At 45.3% G+C, this 17966-nt stretch overlaps 3 protein-coding genes across 6 annotated transcripts; 2 read left to right on the top strand and 1 right to left on the bottom strand.

The window, feature by feature from the left end:
- Nucleotides 1-175: 175 nt before the first annotated feature.
- DNALI1 (dynein axonemal light intermediate chain 1) lies at nt 176-4162 on the bottom strand. The gene is made up of 6 exons (XM_082777652.1): nt 4079-4162; nt 3850-3989; nt 3587-3756; nt 2615-2793; nt 2174-2338; nt 176-787 (listed from the first exon to the last, which is right to left on the bottom strand). Exons 1-6 carry the CDS (start codon nt 4157-4159, stop codon nt 758-760), a joined length of 765 nt encoding a protein of 254 aa, XP_082633778.1. The 5' UTR covers nt 4160-4162; the 3' UTR covers nt 176-757.
- Nucleotides 4163-4405: 243 nt separating this feature from the next.
- SNIP1 (Smad nuclear interacting protein 1) lies at nt 4406-8432 on the top strand. Its single transcript, XM_082777595.1, has 4 exons — nt 4406-4607; nt 4697-4793; nt 5142-5731; nt 6396-8432. Exons 1-4 carry the CDS (start codon nt 4417-4419, stop codon nt 6658-6660), a joined length of 1143 nt encoding a protein of 380 aa, XP_082633721.1. The 5' UTR covers nt 4406-4416; the 3' UTR covers nt 6661-8432.
- A 1765-nt stretch (nt 8433-10197) lies between these two features.
- On the top strand, nt 10198-17258 carry MEAF6 (MYST/Esa1 associated factor 6). 4 transcript variants are annotated; one of them, XR_014318955.1, is made up of 9 exons: nt 10198-10356; nt 10515-10630; nt 10727-10814; nt 11193-11238; nt 12098-12287; nt 13850-13989; nt 15490-15547; nt 16181-16214; nt 16689-16711. XR_014318955.1 is itself a non-coding variant. In XM_082777607.1 (7 exons), the coding sequence occupies exons 1-7, from the start codon at nt 10261-10263 to the stop codon at nt 16695-16697; spliced, it is 579 nt and encodes a 192-aa protein (XP_082633733.1). In that variant the 5' UTR covers nt 10198-10260; the 3' UTR covers nt 16698-17258. The 4 variants fall into 4 exon arrangements, 2 of the variants coding, with proteins under 2 accessions (XP_082633733.1, XP_082633734.1); XR_014318954.1 differs by lacking the exon at nt 13850-13989 and having other exon boundaries at nt 16689-17258; XM_082777607.1 differs by lacking the exons at nt 13850-13989; nt 15490-15547 and having other exon boundaries at nt 16689-17258.
- Nucleotides 17259-17966: the final 708 nt, after the last annotated feature.

Raw genomic sequence — 17966 nt, 5'->3', positions numbered from 1 at the left:
ACATCCTGAAACGTTCTTCAGATTTTCCTTTTCTGGAAGCTAGCTTTTACAGAGCTGTTCAAAGGACTACAGTGAGGTTTTTCCTATGTCAGCTCGCTATATGTAATCAGTGAGTTGTACAGGTACCTCAACTCAAGTTTTCGTTTGCTGTCAATGAGTAGTGGTCCTTAGAACAGCCTCACACCTCTTTGTTTCATCAGAAATAAGATTTGGAGAGCTTGGGTATTGTTCATCCTAGGTTACACCACTTCTGAAAAGGGATTTTGATGGACAGTGAACACCAAATTACACATACTTGGGGAAATACCCACCAAACCACTTCCGTCCAGGAGATACCTGAAAATTGATTAATAATGAATGTGACACATTAGTTGTAGACACGTCATATAGGATTTCAAAGTTTTCTGCAACATTTTCAGAGTAATAACATTACAGAGATGCTTGTTTGTAAAAGCATTTATTAGTTTATTGCTTTGAAGATCATTAGCATATTACCAACAAGTGAGTCCCAGGCATGTTCACTATTCAAGGAGCTACACGCTGAGATGGTACTGAAAGAGGGTACAGTAACTAGTGAAGCTTTTGAATTTCAACTCCTTGAAGAGAAAAAGGGACAAATAATGCAATTACACTGCTTTCAGTTACCGGTAAGTGAAAATTGAGTATTGTTTTTTGAAGACAGATCTTTGTCGCTAATTGCAAACTTCTTGCTCTGACAGCTCTTTTGAGCGCTGCATGGAGGACACCAAACTAAAACCTACTTTGCAATGATGCTTTCAAGTTGAGCCTGAAAAACAAATAAGACAGTAAGTCAAATTAAATTCAATCTAAAAAATAAAACCCCGTTGATGAAAAGTGATAAATTGTCTGTTAGATATTCAAAGCGAGGAGCTGAGGGATGCTGCAATACTTCAAGAGAAACAGGCCAGGGTTTTTCCCTAGCTATTCCATTCCTTACTACATGTTTTATAAATTAGCTTTTCATTCTTGGCATACACACTTTTTGCATTCTGAGAAGAAAAGAGCTGGCCTTGGTTCCATACAATGAAAGGCTCATTTTATAATGTAAAGCATTGAAGAGGAAATTAAATAAAAGCTGTTGAAACAGTGGTCTGAATTCTCTGATTTCAGGCTGGACTATGTTAGCTAAATTAAATATTTGGCTCTCTAGGGTTTGGAACACAAACTGACTCTGGGACAAAAGTAGCTGGGAACAGCAAGTTTTTCAGTTACTGAGACAACTTGACGCCCAGTTAAAGAGATTGATCAGAGTGCTACCCGTGCTTAGGGAGCGTGTAATGTGTGAAGCTTCCAGGACTCCTAGCTTGTCCTCTTCCTAGAGCTGCCATAAAAATAAACTACAACAGTGGTATATACACAGCTGTTCAAATACTTGTACTTAAAGGAAGAAACATGGGTCCGGTGGCAGCACACATTTGCTCTAACAGTTACTCTATTTCGTGCCCTAAAATACTTCAAGATGGCCTGAGGATGTTAATGGTTTAGAAAGGAAAACTGGGGATAGTGAAGATAAGGAAAGCAGCTGGGTGTAAAGGAAGTATTTTAGCTCTAGCCAGAAACATTTACAGTTGTTTACGATTCCTGCCAAACACAAAGTAATTAACAGAACCTCTTTTCATTAAAATAGCATGCACAAAATCACTCCTGTCAGATCCAAAACAATTTCAGTGATCCAGTCAAACCCGCATGGGACAAATTGCTTCAGTGTTTTCCATGAGAGCATGTTAGCAAGCAACAAGTGAATAGAAGAGTGCTTTTACCTATAATATAGTAGCTACACTTCAAATGTGACATAACAGACATTTAGAGGCCTAGAAATCCAGCCAGTAATACGGGCTTGCCCTCCCTAGGTTTTGGTTTCCATTGTCTGTAGCTTCTATTTTAGATGGAGATAGGAAGTTCCAAGAAAATGTGATGGCACTGCCAGCACACTTCAACTCTGCTGCTAAAGAGTTCCATTAAGAAGGCTCAAGTACAATAAATCCTTGCAATCTTCCCACTTCATCAAGAATTTAAAGAAAGTGGGACATTAATACAAGTGCATCATAAATGTAACTACTATAAACAGGAAGGAGAAAGTTTGTTTTACGTCTTCCTAACTAAAAATGCCAAAGTTTACCATTGCTATTTAGAGTTGCGTTTCTTTACTAACCTTCAGCTGTTGATTCGTTCGCTTCAGGAACTGAACCTCTTCGGTGTGTTTCTTTTCCTCTATCTGTCGCCTTTCGTTTTCACGTTTTTCGATAGCCTCACATTTAGCTTTCTGTTCGTTCACCTGTCTTTCCAGCTCCCGCTTTTCCTCTTCTAGCTCTGCAATCTTAGAAAATAATACAGATCTCTCAAGTTTTGTTTGTTAACAGTCAATTTTAATTTGATTTCTCAACTTTACGCTATGTTGTACAGTCTTTAAAATGCTACAGGTATAATAGCTTATGAAATGCAATTAAGCCTTAGGGAAGCAGCAAGACAAATATTTTGATGATCTTTACTGCCACCCAGTGGAAGTAGAAATAATTGTTTTTTATATAAAAATAATATTCTCATGCCATTATCACGTGCAGAAAACTATTATTGGTTTAACAGACCAACTTACTCTTTTTTCCATGTCATGTTTGCCTTGCTCGGCTTGCAGTGCCTTCCGCATGCCAAACGCGGTGCTGCTCTCATACAGCGTCTGGTAAGCAGCAATTGTCATTTGGATTTCATCCCTGACTCGAAGCAGCAGTAGCCCTCGCTCTGCACAGTTAATTGTAATTTCACGGATCAGTTCATCTTTAAAGAAAAGGTACAAATTACTGAGTAACTACCTGGCATTTACCTGGGAATGCTGGAGATGCACAGGGTCCAGAAGTTCTTGGTTTCTACCTATTCTTTGCACCACAAGAGCAACATTGGTTTATGGGAGACGGTCACAATTTTGATTTTGTTATTTTACAGCTACAGCACGAAGTGCAAGCAAATAAATCCATTGACATGAAGCAGTGTGGTGTATAGAAACTCTGGTAACACGTGTTTCTGTCCCAGGGAAATCATAATAGCAAAACCCTTAATACTTGTAATGATTTTATGCAACTGTCAGAAGAGGCGAGAGCCTCCAGAAGAATTCTGCTCATCTGGCATTTGGAAGATCAGTTCCTCGTCATCAGAGAAGTAAAAGTATTCAAGAGTTTTGCAGAGGATATTAGAGTATTAAAGAGTAAAGCTGTGTTTTAGGTTAGTTTAAATTAACAGGTGGGGTTATGAACAACTAAGACAATATTAAGCCTCTTTGCTTTTTTTACATATATGTAAGATTAGTGTTAAAACAAGTCATTTTTGTGGCAGCTTTGTGAATAATGGGACACTTAAAATGCTACATCTATAAGAGCTCCCAGCATGGGCTGGGAGTGTAAGAGTCACACAGCAGCTGCAGAGCACTGCTGAGGGGCAGGGAAAGGCAACCACAGCCTTGCATCCCCTCTTGTGGGGTTCAAGGCTGTGTGAAACCTGGCAAGAGCAGCAGTGGGGCAGACAGGGACTGAGGCAGAGGGAGAGGAGCGGTGTTTTTGTGCCCGCCGGTACTGACCGAAGCACTGCGAGTAGAGCTCCCTGCGCACGGGACAGATGCCGGTCTCCCGCGCCTGCCGCTGCTGCAGCCTCAGGTCCAGCTGCTCCTGGAGTTGCACGACGTCCAGGCGGGTGCTGGGCACGCTGGACACCTGCTGCACCCACAGCTGCTTGTCCTCCTCCCACTCCCTGCACCCAAAAGCAGCGGGAAGGCGGCTGATGGATGGGGACCGCCGAGAGGCCCAGCGGGGCCATCTCGGCGGCTCCCCCCCCCGGTCTCACCGCGGCGGTAGGATGGCGTTCAGCAGCTCCTGGGGCTGCCTGCCCTCGGCGGCGGCCGCGGAAGCGGCGGGACGGGGCCGGGGCTGCGGGACGGGGCCGGGCTGCGGCGGCGTCTGCGGGGTCCCCTTCAGCGGGCGGGCCTGTGCGGGGGGAGACAGAGCGCTGTGGGGCCGGGACGGGCCTCGGACAGCTCCATCAGGCCTCGGCCGTGCCCCCGGGCCCCGCTCACCTCCGGGGAGCGCTTCTCGGTGCGGCGGCTGACCAGCATCGGCGGCTCGTAGCGCAGCAGCGAGTCCGGCGGCGGGATCATGGCGGCGCCCTTCTTGCTGTGGCGGCGGCGCCCTTGTTGCTATGGAAACGGCGCTGTTGCTATGGAGGGAGCGGCGCTGTTGCTATGGAGACAGCGCCACCGCCCTGGAGGCTGCGCTGTTGCTATGGAGACTCCGCCTCGCGCTTTTCCCTAAGGCGCATGCGCCGCGCGGAGCAACCGGACGCCCCGGCGGAAGTACTCCGGGGCAGGGCCGGAAGCGGAGCCCACTTCCGGCGGTGGCGGCCGGCGGCGGCGCCATGGAGGAGGCGGCGGAGCAGCGGCGGCGGCCGGAGCGGCAGCACCGGGCCGAGCAGCGGCGGCGCGGCGGGGAGGTGACGGTGAAGGCCGAGAAGCGCAGCCCGCGGCGCTCCGCGTCCCGCTCGGCGCGGGGGGGCAGCCAGTCGCCGCCGACCGACGAGCGGCGGGGAGGCCGCGGGGGCAGCAGCAGGTAGGCAGGCCCGGCCGGTGGCTGCGGGCCCGGCGCTGTGCCCGACCCGGTTCCTGCCTCTCACGGCTCCTCCTCTCCTTGCCTTAAAGGTCGCCCAAGCGGCGGAGCCGGGCCGGCCGCCGAAGCAGGTCCCCGCGCGGCAGGCGGAGCCGCAGCCCGCACCACGGCGCGGTGAAGGTGAAGCAGGTAAATGGAGGCGTTAACGGATTAACGGGCGGGCACGGTGCCGGGCGCTGTCCGCGGCTCGGTTCGGCCCGCCGGGCTCCTCCTGCGGCTTCCGAGAGGCTCGGCTGGGGGAGGTCCGGAAACCGGCTTCTGGTCCGGCAGTTTTCTTCCTCAAATCCTTGTAAAATGCCTTGGGAATAAAAAGTCTCATAGGGTAACGTCTCACTGCTCTGCGCTTCGAGTGTTGCTGTAAGTAGTTCAGTGTTCCTGCCTGCTTGTGAGCCCAGCTTCGGTCACTTTTGCCAAAGTAACTTTCAGCATCTTTGTTCTAATTCTTAGTATCTCACCCTAAGCAATCCTTCCCTACAGGAGCGAGATGAACATCCTCGTAGAGGAAACGAGGAGCGAAAGCAGAAATACTCATCAGAGCAGGAACACAGGCGAGACAGAAGCGGTGACAGAGACAGACACAGAGATCACGCAGACAGAAGGAAAAATCCCAGTGAAAGGCCTGGAGGTCGAGGCCACGAGCGAGAGAGGGATGCTCAGAACATACGTGAGCAGCAAGCAGAGAGAGAATTTTATAATGAGAGAAGGCGAGAGCACAGGCAAAACAACGAAGGGAGCGGTGTTGACCAGAATCCAGAACTCGGGCAGTCTGATAACAAACCAAAAGACAAAGCTGCTGTAAAGAAAGAAAAACCGAGCTTTGAACTGTCTGGGGCCCTTCTGGAGGACACCAACACCTTCCGAGGGGTTGTGATCAAGTACAGCGAGCCCCCCGAGGCTCGGATCCCGAAGAAGCGGTGGCGCCTCTACCCTTTTAAAAACGACGAGTTCCTCCCGGTCATGTACATCCACAGGCAGAGCGCTTACCTGCTGGGCAGGCACCGCAGGATTGCAGATATCCCCATCGACCACCCCTCCTGCTCAAAGCAGCACGCTGTGTTCCAGTACCGGTGAGTATTCCTCTGCCTGCCTGCTGGTGCGACGGGGTTATTTAGTAATTTGTGAAAAATAAAATAAACGGGGGAAAAAAAAAGTAGTTACGCATGGTTTATAAGTGTGTGTTTATTGTAAATTGTTTCTTTTTTTATGACTGCTGCATGTCATCCTAGCAGTAATCAAAATATTTGCGATTCCTCTCATTTAACCACAAGCAGCCTTTTACTAAGACAAATAACCCAGCAGGGTTAAGCACAGAACTGCGCGTACATCCGAGCTGGAATAAGTAGCAGGTGTAATTGGCAGTAAAAGCGTTTCAAGGAGAGGTTTGCGTTTGGGTTTTCACAACAAAGACTGCTGAGCTCCTTTTGAAGCAGCAGGGGTTGCGTGCTTCAGAAGACAGAGTTGCTCTCTTAAGGAAGAGCCATCTGTTGTGTGTTAGGAATTACTGCGTTAGATCACAGTGAGTTACGGGAGGTGATGCCTGTCGAAATGTTTCAGGGATTTTCCAGTTCTCATCCTGTCTCTCATTTCTCACATTTTACTTGTTCAGATCTCTGAAATACAGTTGATGCTGAACTGCACTGGGGCTGATGTGCTCCAAAATCCGTCTGCGTGTGGAGTAGGGGATTTTCTGTTTCTCTGCTTTGATTGAAATGGTGTTTTTTGTCTCACCAGGCTTGTGGAGTACACTCGTGCTGACGGAACGATCGGCCGGAGGGTCAGGCCGTACATCATCGACCTCGGCTCTGGCAACGGCACGTTCCTCAACAACCAGCGGATCGAACCTCAGCGTTACTATGAACTGAAAGAAAAGGATGTGCTGAAGTTCGGGTTCAGCAGCAGGGAGTACGTTCTCCTCCATGAATCTTCAGACAAATCTGAGGCCAACACAAAGGACGATGATGAGGAGGAGGAGAAGGAGGAAGAGTCTGACAGTTAACAGATGAGGAGGAAACTGGGGGGCGGGAGCAGGGGAGAGAAACTTTTTCAAGAGAACATACATTGGGATGTAAACATGGGAGCATCAAAGCACTGATGCCTCTTATTGCCTTAAAGTCCTTCTGTTGCTGATCAGTTGTCATGCTTTATTTTGGGGGACTTCGCTGATTATTCATCTTTGATAGTTCTGCATATCAGGAAATCCAGCTTTGTATTTCCTTTTTCTTTTTTTTTTTTCCCCTGACAAGCAAAAAGAGCACCTGGATGTGAATGTTGTGATGCTGGAAATAATCAGCGAACGCTAAAAGACTCTCTCCTCTTTTAGAAAATGATGTCAAACACAGCATATTTAAAACTATTTTTATTACCTGTTTCGTCATAACCCTTTGACAATGCTACTTAACTGAGATCTTAGTTAGAAGGTGACCCAATACACTTTGTAACATGTCTTGTTTGGTAGAGTTTGCCAAATTTCTTGCCAGGTTAGTTCTAGACGGGACAATTTACCAGCCTTCCTACTAAAAAGGCAGAAGTGTTGCAAAGCTCCCCTTGTATCTGTATGTTTTGGGTAGTTAGACTGCGTTATGATAACTTTCAGCCATGGGCATTTTACCAGACTACTACCTGGAAATTATCAGGTAAATGGAAACTAAAGGAAGCGCTTCCTAAAATTTTAGGTTACGATAACTTGATTTGGGAGGGCTGAGGCACAAGTCAGTGCATGCCCAGCATGTGTTGCAGCAAAGGATGCTGAAACTGTTACTGGGTGTTGAATATCTAGTTCTAAAGGTAGGGCCTTTACCTCCGACAGCACCACTGCCCTGTGAGGAACTTCTTGGTTTTGTTTGTATTACATAGAGTACCTGTCACGTGGCGGCACGTTTCAACCAGTTTGCACTATTTAAGTTTTTTTTATATAAGAAGTTAAACCGCCATTTGTTTAAAATATTCTTCTTCCCCCCTGTAAATTAAAACAATACTTTAGGAAGAGAAGAACCGATTCTACTTACTGCAAGTACTTGCATCTTGCATATTTTTGGATGTCTACTTCCCATGGTTTGCTTTACGATGTAAGAAATGTAATGTTTTCACACTGTTTTACTAATTTGCCTGGATGTTTGTTCTGTGGTCACACATGCTATCCCTACGTGCTGTGTATATACTTGGTGTATGCAGGGGCTGCACACTGTATACACAGGCTAGAACATTGATGGTGTAAATATGGGGCATTGGTGTAGGTTTTCAAGCAGTAGGCAGAATGAGTTCTGACTAGGAGGATCTCCTTTATATATACTCCAGGGGTTTTTAAATAAAGAATTTGTAAATTTAGCCCTAATTCCTTTTAGTTATAAGATTTTTCTAGTGTCCCTCTTCTTTATATTCCTTGAAATAGGTGCAGTATATTTTTTGACAAGCCTGGAAAGCTGAGAGAGATGCTGAAGGTATAAATCATCGCAGCTGTGATGTTCAACAAAGTGGTTCAGCAGCTGTAAAGTGTAGAATTAACGAATATCATTCCACTGTCACTCATGCATTTATTTTTTTATTTTATTTTTTTTATTTAAGCATTATCTTTAAGTAAAAGCAGGACTGAATAGATGATGCCATGTTACCTCAGGACTGGTAAGGTTGCAGCTGCCTCAGTTATGGGTCCTGTGTCAATACACTGAAGAACCAAGGTGTCAATACCCTGAAGAATCACGGTGTGTGTGTTTGCTCTGTCAGACTGCACACACCATGGGCACACTACCAACGACTGCTACTTCCCCTGCACCTCTGATCTGACCCTGCAGCACCCACAGCAATTGCGGTCTGGTACCTGTGTGTCTTTTGTGCCATGCTATCAAAGCATTCGTTTCCATATTAAGAACATGAAGTTTTAAAAAGAAAAGTTTGCATGTTTGTGTGCTTCAGATGCTTTGAGGCTGGAGGACGGTAAGGGTTGGTAGCGCTTTTCTTTGCTCAGACCTTTCTGAGCTGAGTGTGCAGCAGGTAGCTTAGTGCCGTGTCCGGGCTGCTTGCCCTTGGATGCAGACAGGCTCACGCTAGGAAACAGCTGTGGTTTAAGCCAGGGATATCAGTAGCACGAAAGGGCAAACCAGCCCAGCAAGTCACGCTTATTTCAGAGCATTTAAATAAACTAATGTAGTTTAGTAGAAGCTTGAACACAACTAAAAAAAAAAAAAGTTCAGTACAAAGTATCCTCGGCTACTTCTAGAACATGTTGAGATGATCTACTTGGGGTTATTTCTTCACAAAAGGAAGTCACAAAGATGGAATCCTTACAGCTGAGACAGAAGAGCGATGATACTGTCTTGCCTAAATGATTTTATTTTTTTTTTTTTTTTTTTTTTTTTTACTTTTTCAGATTGGTTCATTTTTTTTACATGACCCTATGGGGTTGCCACTTGTGATCCTTTCATACCTAGCTAGGAAATGGCTTCGGCTGGTTTCAGGCTTAAGTCCTGTGCAGTCCTTGGGCTGGAAACAAAAAGAGACGAGTGAAATCCCCAAATACTCTACAACTTACTGCATCTATTTTACAAATTAATGTTTACAAACCTGGATATGTTATAATAGCACACCCATGTTCTTGATTTTTGCTGTATTGTTTTTATTAATTGGCTTTATTTTGGGGAAAACAGGCTGCTTATGATGGGATTCAAGGAGCTGCAGCGTACCAAGTGGCAATGAACACAAAAATAACCCTCTTTTACAAATGGTGTAGCATTTGAATGCCAGGTCTCATATTTTATTGCCTTATTTTCAGTGTAAAAATTCCTTATTTAGGTTCTGAAGATACCTGGGTTCTCAGCCTGTTTACACACAGCTGCACGCTGAAGATTGCTGAGGGATGTTACGCAGCTGATGCACGGGCATGCTGGCTGGGGGTCTCTGTGGACGGAGGAGGAAAGTTCAGGATCACTTTTGTGCTTTCTCCATACCCTTCCTCTGTGATTTCAGCTTGTCGTGGACAGGATGTGTCTGCATCCACTGATGAATGCTCATATGTGGTTTCAAACAAGCTGCTGCAAAGAATCGGGTCGAGCATTGTACATTTCCACTGAGTGGCACCAAATCTTTGAGAACTCCCCGAAAGGCCGTTCAAGCTGCTCTGTGCAGGCGTCTGTACTCTGTGATTATCGTTTTTTCCCTCAGTAAAGGGGAAAACCCCTCAGTCAAGGCCTTTCACCTGCCTGTCCCTGCCCCATCCCAGCAGCACGGGGCGCAGCACCGGCCCCCTTCCCGCACGTTTGCGTGCAGCAAACCCTCACGAAGCCTCTTTTAAACGAAAATCCGATCATTACCTAAACTAAAACCCGAACATTACCTAAACGAAAACCCCAAACGTTACCCGCGGTGTGGGGCAGGGACCGACACCGGGCGGGGGGGGGGGGGCTCTTTTCGCTTTTTTTTCCCCTTCGGAACCAGCGGGGCCGGGACCGAAGCCGTCCCCGGAGGCGGACCGGGGGCTGGGGGCCGGGAGTTGGAACCGGGGCGGATCCGCGGTGGCCTCGGCCGGGCTCAGCGCTGCCCCCGGCGGCACCAAGCGGGCACCGCAGGCTCCGTCCCCGCCACCGCCCGCCCGCCGCAGGCCGCCATGGCCGCGCTGCACGCCAAGGCCGGCGGCCCCCCGCAGATCCCCGACACCCGGCGGGAGCTCGCCGAGCTGGTGAAACGCAAGCAGGAGCTGGCGGTGAGGCGGCAGGGACGGGGCCCGGGGCCGGGAATCGAGGAGGGGGGGACCGGGGGACACCGGGCCGGGCCTAGGCCGCGGGGCTGGAGGCGGGCGGCGGGGCCTAGGCCGCGGTGGGGGGCCGGGGCCTGCTCCATGCCCCGCGCTGTGCCCGGCAGGAGACGCTGGCAAATCTGGAGCGGCAGATCTACGCCTTCGAGGGCAGCTACCTGGAGGACACGCAGATGTACGGCAACATCATCCGCGGCTGGGACCGCTACCTCACCAACCAGAAGTGAGTCCCGCACCGGGTCCCTGTCTTGTCCTGTCCTGTCCCGTCCCGCCGGGCTCTCCCCCCTCCACGAAGTTTGGGTTTCTTTTTTTTTTATAGGAATTCCAACAGCAAAAACGACCGGAGGAACCGCAAGTTCAAGGAGGCCGAGAGGCTCTTCAGCAAGTCCTCGGTCACCTCGGCGGCGGTGAGTGTTGGTCCTGGCGGGTCCTGTGGTGGTCACTGCTGTGGGACCACCCTTCTGTATAATCTCCTCTGCCTCCCCGTCCCCAGCATCTTCATCCCCACCTTGCAGTCTCTTTCAGAAACCCTTTTGCTAGCTCCTGGAGAAGTAAAAGGTAACCACAGCTGACAACCACCCATGCTGTGCACTTGTTGTTGCCATTCTCATCTTCTTTTTGCTCCTAACTCATTTCTGCTGTGCCACGCTGGTGCTTGGTTGCAAGTTCTTTAAAGCAAAGGCCTGATGCCTCTTTCTCTGTAACGCAATTTGCCGCGGTTCTTGAGTGTTTGAAAAGTGGAGAGTGAGTTACTGCTGTCATTAACGTCCCTTTCAATTTTCTAGGCGGTCAGTGCATTAGCTGGAGTTCAAGACCAGCTCATTGAGAAGCGTAAGTCACCTCTTCATTTCTCTCTGAACTGGCAGAATTGGAAAGAGCTAAGCTTCTCCCCGCAACTGAGCTCTGCCTTCAGTTCTCTGGATCCCTGCCCCACTCACTGCCCCCCTGGAGCTCTTCCCTTCAGAGGTCTGTGGCTGGTCTGCCCAGGCCAGCTCCTGAGTGCTCAAATTCAAGTAAATTCAACAGAGACACTGAGAAACAGGAATAAAGTTGAGCTCGATTTCCTGAGCGAACTTGTATGTTTGGTAAGGGTTTGCTGTGCGTAAAATATATTTATATGGATTTGGTGCTCTGTGGAGAAAAAGGCTAGAAGGACTGAAGCAATCCATTTCTGTTTGTGTGTCTTTCGGGCACTTGCAAGTGATTATAGGAGGAGCTGAGAGCTCCACTTTCAGAAACTACTTGTGAGCTCACAATGTTTAGGCCTTCCCTCCTGAGGTAATCTTGCTGCCACTGTAACTTACGTGTTATGTGCTGATAAAGAAGCAGTGCTGCATTTCCAGTGCTTGGTACTAGAAATTTTAATTGTCATACTTCTTCCCCTGATTTTTTTGAGGATATTTGCTACTTATGTTCACTTGTTTGATTTTTTTCATACATATTTATGTAATTAATAGCAAATCAGATGCGATTCTAGCATGCTTCAGTCACTGGCAAGGTTGCTTGTTGTACTTCAGAACTATTTTGTAGGTTCTCTTATGTATCTCCTGGCCTAAGGCTCAGTATACGTCAGCTGCCTTGTGTATTATTGCTGGGTGTTTGACTTCTGTGCGGGGCAGCACAGGAGCTGCCTGGGATGTGAGCTGTGGGGAGGTAACCACTGGGTTCTTCTGTGTTTGACCCACTCTAGGGGAGCCAGGCAGTGGGACAGAGAGTGACACTTCTCCAGACTTTCACAATCAGGAGAACGAGCCCAACCAGGAAGATGCTGAAGAGCTGGATGGATCCGTGCAAGGGGTGAAACCCCAGAAAGCTGCTTCCTCCACTTCTGGGAGCCACCATAGCAGCCACAAAAAACGGAAGAACAAAAATCGACACAGGTTAGTGATACCAGCAGCCTTCTAGGAATGCCTTGTGAATGGTTAGCTGTTGTTGAATAGACTTTAATATGTGAAAAGAACTAACTAGTAACTTGTTAGAGTAATGAATAGCTCGGGTCATTTGTTTTGGTAATTCCTCTTGTTTTTAAGTTGTGTGTACCATGTAGTATTCATCAGGATCCCATTGCACCCATTGTGTCAAGGAGGAGAAAATGCTGAGGTAGCTACACGAGCAGTCAGCACAGGGTACTAATTGCAGCTCTGGTACAGCTCTGCCTTTGACAAGGCCTTACCAATTCTTTTCTCTGTCAAGGAGAATAAACGTGTTTTCCCTCCAGTAGAGGAAGATTACATTCCTGGCTTCCTGTGCTTGATTTCTCTAGATCCAAGGAAGATAGGAATGTCAGTGCTTTCTTGGAAGGAATATGAAAAAAAAAATGTTTTGGGGATTGTGGACAATCTCAGTATCTTTGCTACAATTTCCACTCCAAACCTTTCCTGTTGCCATGTCCCATGCTGAGGGTTTTTGATTATGACATGTACGAGTTGCTTACTCAAGCTTTTTAAACCTCAGAGTGTTATTAAACTGGCCTGAAATTCATGCGAAACACATTTCTTGAAGTCTTTATGGTTGAATTTAGATGACCGGTTCTGCCCTGTAAGGCATGATGCAGCGTAGGCTGATGGCTCAGAAATCAGAAATAATCTAACTGCTTTATAGTGCTGCTCTCCCAGGGCCAACATACCCTGCCTCTTATCGTGCCTCAGAACCCCTTTGGTACAGCCCTTGGATTTCTCTGGAGCACGATAGTGCTGTGCCCTTGGAGGGGGGAAGTCTGTGGAAATCCATGTTTTTGGAAAGAAGAGACAGAGATGTAACTGCAGAGCTGCGCTTCTCTGGAAATGATTGCTGGAACTCATACCTAAAGATTATTAGAAGCAAAGAAGCTTTTAATAATTAAGTAAAAGAGTTTTAAAAAAAGTTAAGTGTTGCTACCCTTGAGCTTGCTCGCATTGTGTATGGATGGATTTCCCTCTTTGAGGGACCTTCCCACAGAATTGCAAGATAAGTGTTTTAAAGAAAAGCGGTAAAGATTCCCAAGGATTGCTGGGGGAATATCTGGGAGATATGGAGGTAGGTATAGTGCTTGAATACCATTTAACTACTTTTTCTTTATTAGCATACCTTTAATTCTTAGATCAGGATTCTCCTCCTACAGCAGTCTTAATCAGGCAAACATCCTCAAGTATTGGAAGTCCTCTTTGGTTCCTTATGAGCTAGGTATCAAAGGCAGTTCAGAGGTCATTATTTGCCTGTAGATAATTGGAAAGAAGGTCAGCAGTAACACAAGAAGCTACATTTATAAACCAGTTCAGAGAAACAACGTGTAGAACTGAAGTACAGCATAAGAAAATTGCTATTTCAAACAAATTTTTATGATTATATTCTGCTAACCACTTACATGGACAACAAACCAATCCACTGCAGATACAGTGGGGTCCAGTACAAATGCCGTAAATAATATAAATTCTTTTGCTCCGTTACATAACCCAAACTTTAGTGCCAAGAGTTAGGAAGAAACTGCCCTACTGAAAGGTTGTGTTGCTTTGGGGTTTCTTCTGCATTCCTTCCACTGAAGCAGCTCGTACTGGCTACTGTCGGAGACAGAATATTGGACATGAGGAGCCCTGGTCTGATCTGGTATGGCACTTCTTATCATCCTAAGAGATACGTCAGTCACATCTAAATTATGGAAAGGTTTTTGCAATTAGTAGTTGACTATTCTGTAATGCTTAGCATGGACAGATGATGAAGATAATTCAATTTGTCTGTAGCACAAGCTCTGTTAAAATTGTGATTGCTGTTAATGACTATCCCCTAAATTCCAGCAGAAGAGACGAAACAATTTTCAAGTATATCTAGGTTTTAACAAAACAAAGACCGGTCCCAACCTTTTTATGGCAGGTCTTGTTCAGAAGCTCTTTCAGTTGCCAGCATACATCTGAGTTCTGCTCACCTGTTCCTGAAGAATTAGACAGTGCTGGGAACAGACACCCTGGAGGTGTACCGACTCCACTTGCATAGCTTAGGTTTTTCTAATTTAATTGCCATCAAGAGCAGTGGGGAAAGTTGGATTCAGACTGGGCAGAACTCCCATGAACAGACGGTAAAATTTCTAACAGTTAAAAGAGGGAATCAGATGGAAGTGTTTCTGTTAAAGCTGTCCTCTCTTCCCTCAGACCACAAAAGGCCAAGATGATTATTTTCTGTGGTGAGCAATTTTCCTGGCTACAAAGTGTTTCAGGAGTAAACAATACTGCAACCTCGTAGAAATTTGATGCTGAGAAGCTTCTAAGTTACAGATGAGTTGATGATGAGTCCTCTCTGACCAATACAGCTATTAGCTCTGGGACAGAACTGCTTTTAGAGTTGTGCTGTGGTGTCAGGGTGAATGCTGAGACGTGGGGTGGGAATGTAACCAAACTGTAATTAGATTCGGCCAATTCACCGTGTTATCTTTTTAGCTCTCTAAAGGAAGTGAGTGTAAGAGGATGTGTGGATGTGTGTGCATTTTGAGAACATTTGAATGCATAGTTGGACACATAATTTTATGGTTGTCGCCACCTCTCTGCCTGAACAAGCTTTGCTTTGCTTAGTAATCTAGACAAAGCCACTGCTTTCTGACCACCCATTTGTTTGTTTTTGCAAGCAAATCAGTTTTTTTTTTCTTTGCCTGTGAGCTAGCGCGCACTCTTAAGTACCTGATAGTTTCCTTTTTCAGCACATAATATTCCCTCCATAAAACTACTCTGCCTCTGTTTTAACACCTCTTTTTTCCCAGAAATCCAATTGGGGAGGGGGACTCTGGATTGTCAAATCTGGAGTGCTTTTTGTGCCCAATTCTGTTTAAGATATCTTAAGAACTTTATGGCATTTGAACACTGGCTTTATTTTTTTCTTTATTTTTTTTTTTAGTAATCTCGCTAGGGTGGCTAATCAACTAATTTATTTAATTCATTAGTATATTAATTTCTATTGCTTTCTTCCTTTCAAATGCTGCCCCTCAGCCCGTCTGGCATGTTTGATTATGACTTTGAGTAAGTTTGACTTGAATTAGTACTTGTGCTGTGTTGTTAGTGTGTAGACACCAATGTGCCTTTTGAGACCTTTCTAACCCATAGTTTATCTGTTTAATTGTAGGTATGTATATTAGGTTAGGCTGGGAAGTTTTTTTTAAAAACAGAAAAGCGTGATGGAGGTAACATTTTATTTAATAACTTCAGCAAAATTAAATTAACTTCACTCTTCTTTACCTCTCTGTTTCATTTTTAAATAGATAAACTTTTTAACTTTAAAACTTAGTTTAAAAACTGATTCTTCTGGCTTTGCTTCTTAAGGAGTTTAGTGTAGACTTGGATATTTCTTTCTGGAAAATGTAATAAACTCAGTACCTTTGACTCCTGTAATTCCTGTCATCTTAAACTCCTATCTCTATTCAAAGTAAATAACCATTACCACTATGTCTGAATAATTACCTATGGCATAGTTACACATCTAACAAATTAACATAGAGCATGCGTATTTAACCTTATTTCTTTATGCTGCGTAACTTCCCTGTGACTTTTTATTATGAACCTTTTATTAACTCTTTTTTTGAATGGAACGGAATATGCATTTTGGCAAAGAATAAAGAATCCACTCTCCCTCTCTTTGCTGCTCTTTGTCCAGTAATATTGGGACAGTGATTTGGCTCAGCCGAATTGAGAATGTGGATTGAATTAACCAAATAGTCTTTGTTGTAGCCTGTGCCATATGCAGTAGCTGGTTCTTTGAACTCTAGTGTTTGTTTAATGTATTGAAATGGACATTTCTCTTATCTTTCCAACCACAGGATTGATCTCAAGTTAAACAAAAAGCCAAGAGCCGTAAGTATCAGTGCTCTGTCATTGTTTTCATTGCTCATCCATAGACTTGAGTGGCTGACTGATCCCTAATCATAAAAAGCCTCCTTCTGCTGTAATTTAGGATGTTGTTTTTCTTATTATGAAGTAATCGTTGTCTCGTGGATTTAACAGTAAATAAGTGCAGGCAGGCTTGTTATGAAGCTAGGTCACAATTAAGTCACACGCACCTCTTGTGAAAACAGCTGGTTTGCGTCCTTCTGTCTTGTCATGAAGTGCAGCATTAAAAGCACCTGGTTTTGGTTGATGCGTTCTTGAACTAAGGTTTTGAAGGGTTCTCTCTTTTAAATGTTCAGCTACGAGAAAAATTAAATCTCTTTTCTGTTTTGCCTTCAGCTAATGGTATGTAGAAATGAGAGGAAACTAAGAATCCCAGCTCTGCAAGCAGAGTTGGAAGTAGAAAGGTCTGAATGTGCCTGTCTTTTCCTTTCTCTGCAGGACTACTAGACTCATCAGTGATGAAGCTTCTGGGATTTAGGTCTACATGAATCCCCACCAAGAAAAATGCCAGTCGACTGAATGAGCACGATGGCAGCTCTCTGGCCAAGTGTATGCAGAAGGGAGTGGTTCACTCTAAAGAACTCAGATTGGGGGAGAAAGTCTTGGACCATGTACTTTGCATCATTTTTAAATCACCTGACTTACAGGAAGACAAAGGTGTAGTAGTAGTAGTCTTGAATTCCTGACTATTCTGTGCTTCCAGCTCAGTTGGGAACTTCCTACAATTGGCTGATCTTGCTGCTGCCCCCCCTGTCATCTGTAAAACCATGGAGAGGCATTTTCTTTTCTGCTGGAATTGGGGTATGATTCAGTTTGTCCCATCCATGTTGTAAGACTTATACTACTTTTGTTACTGATACTTAGCTTCATGTGTTTTTTTTTTGTTGTTGTTTATGTTTTGTTTTGTTTTGTTTTTTGCTTGTAGATGGGGAATTTTTTGGTTGTTTTTGTTTTGTTTTCAACCAAAGTGTGTAGTTAATAAATTGGCTTTTGGTTTGTTTGTTTTAATCCATGTAGAGAGGAAGGTAATTCATTTTGTGCAACATCTCAGTTTGATTCTTACGCAAGCAGAGAACAAGGTGGCTAACCATTTTCTCTAACTTTTATTTTGAACACCATCCCCTAAACTTTACACACCCCCTAAAGTCTACACACTGCTTTTAGATGCAGGGAAGGCAGGAGCTCAAAGCCAACTTGCTCTTTGCTATCTTTGAGGTTGGGTGGATTCTCTTTTTAATACAAACTTCTGTCATTTGTACATAAACAATAAAAATACATTTGTCTCTCTTCTCATGTTTTGTTCAGTCCAAATTTTGACTCCTAGTGCTTCTTATTCTCCATCTGATTGTGAGGACTTTGCTGGAGTTCTTCCATTTTTACATAGTAGCCGTTCCTTGTCTCATGACTCTCTGGAGGTATCCCTTGTGCTTTCTTTCCTGCAGTAGATGTAACATTGAATACTTGAAAGGATTGCCAGGCGCTAATCTCTGACTGTGTTCAACTAATCCTGCTTTAAGGTAGGACTTGGATTAAAGTCAGTTCTTGCTGCTATTGGAAGAATGCCCACAGATAAGGGATGAGCAGTTTTAATTGCCACTGAAAAAATACACGGCGGGATGAATGGTAGGTGCTTTTCACAGCAGCCAAGTCAAGATACAAGTGTTGTTGTTGAAGTAGGCTGTGCTTTCTCAAGATGATATATTACCAGTTACCTGT

The sequence above is a fragment of the Aythya marila genome, assembly GCF_965140915.1.
Source record: "Aythya marila genome assembly, chromosome: 22".
Taxonomy (NCBI): Eukaryota; Metazoa; Chordata; class Aves; order Anseriformes; family Anatidae; genus Aythya; species Aythya marila.
Note: the sequence above shows the minus strand (reverse complement) of the source record. Positions and strands in the feature narration are given on the sequence as shown.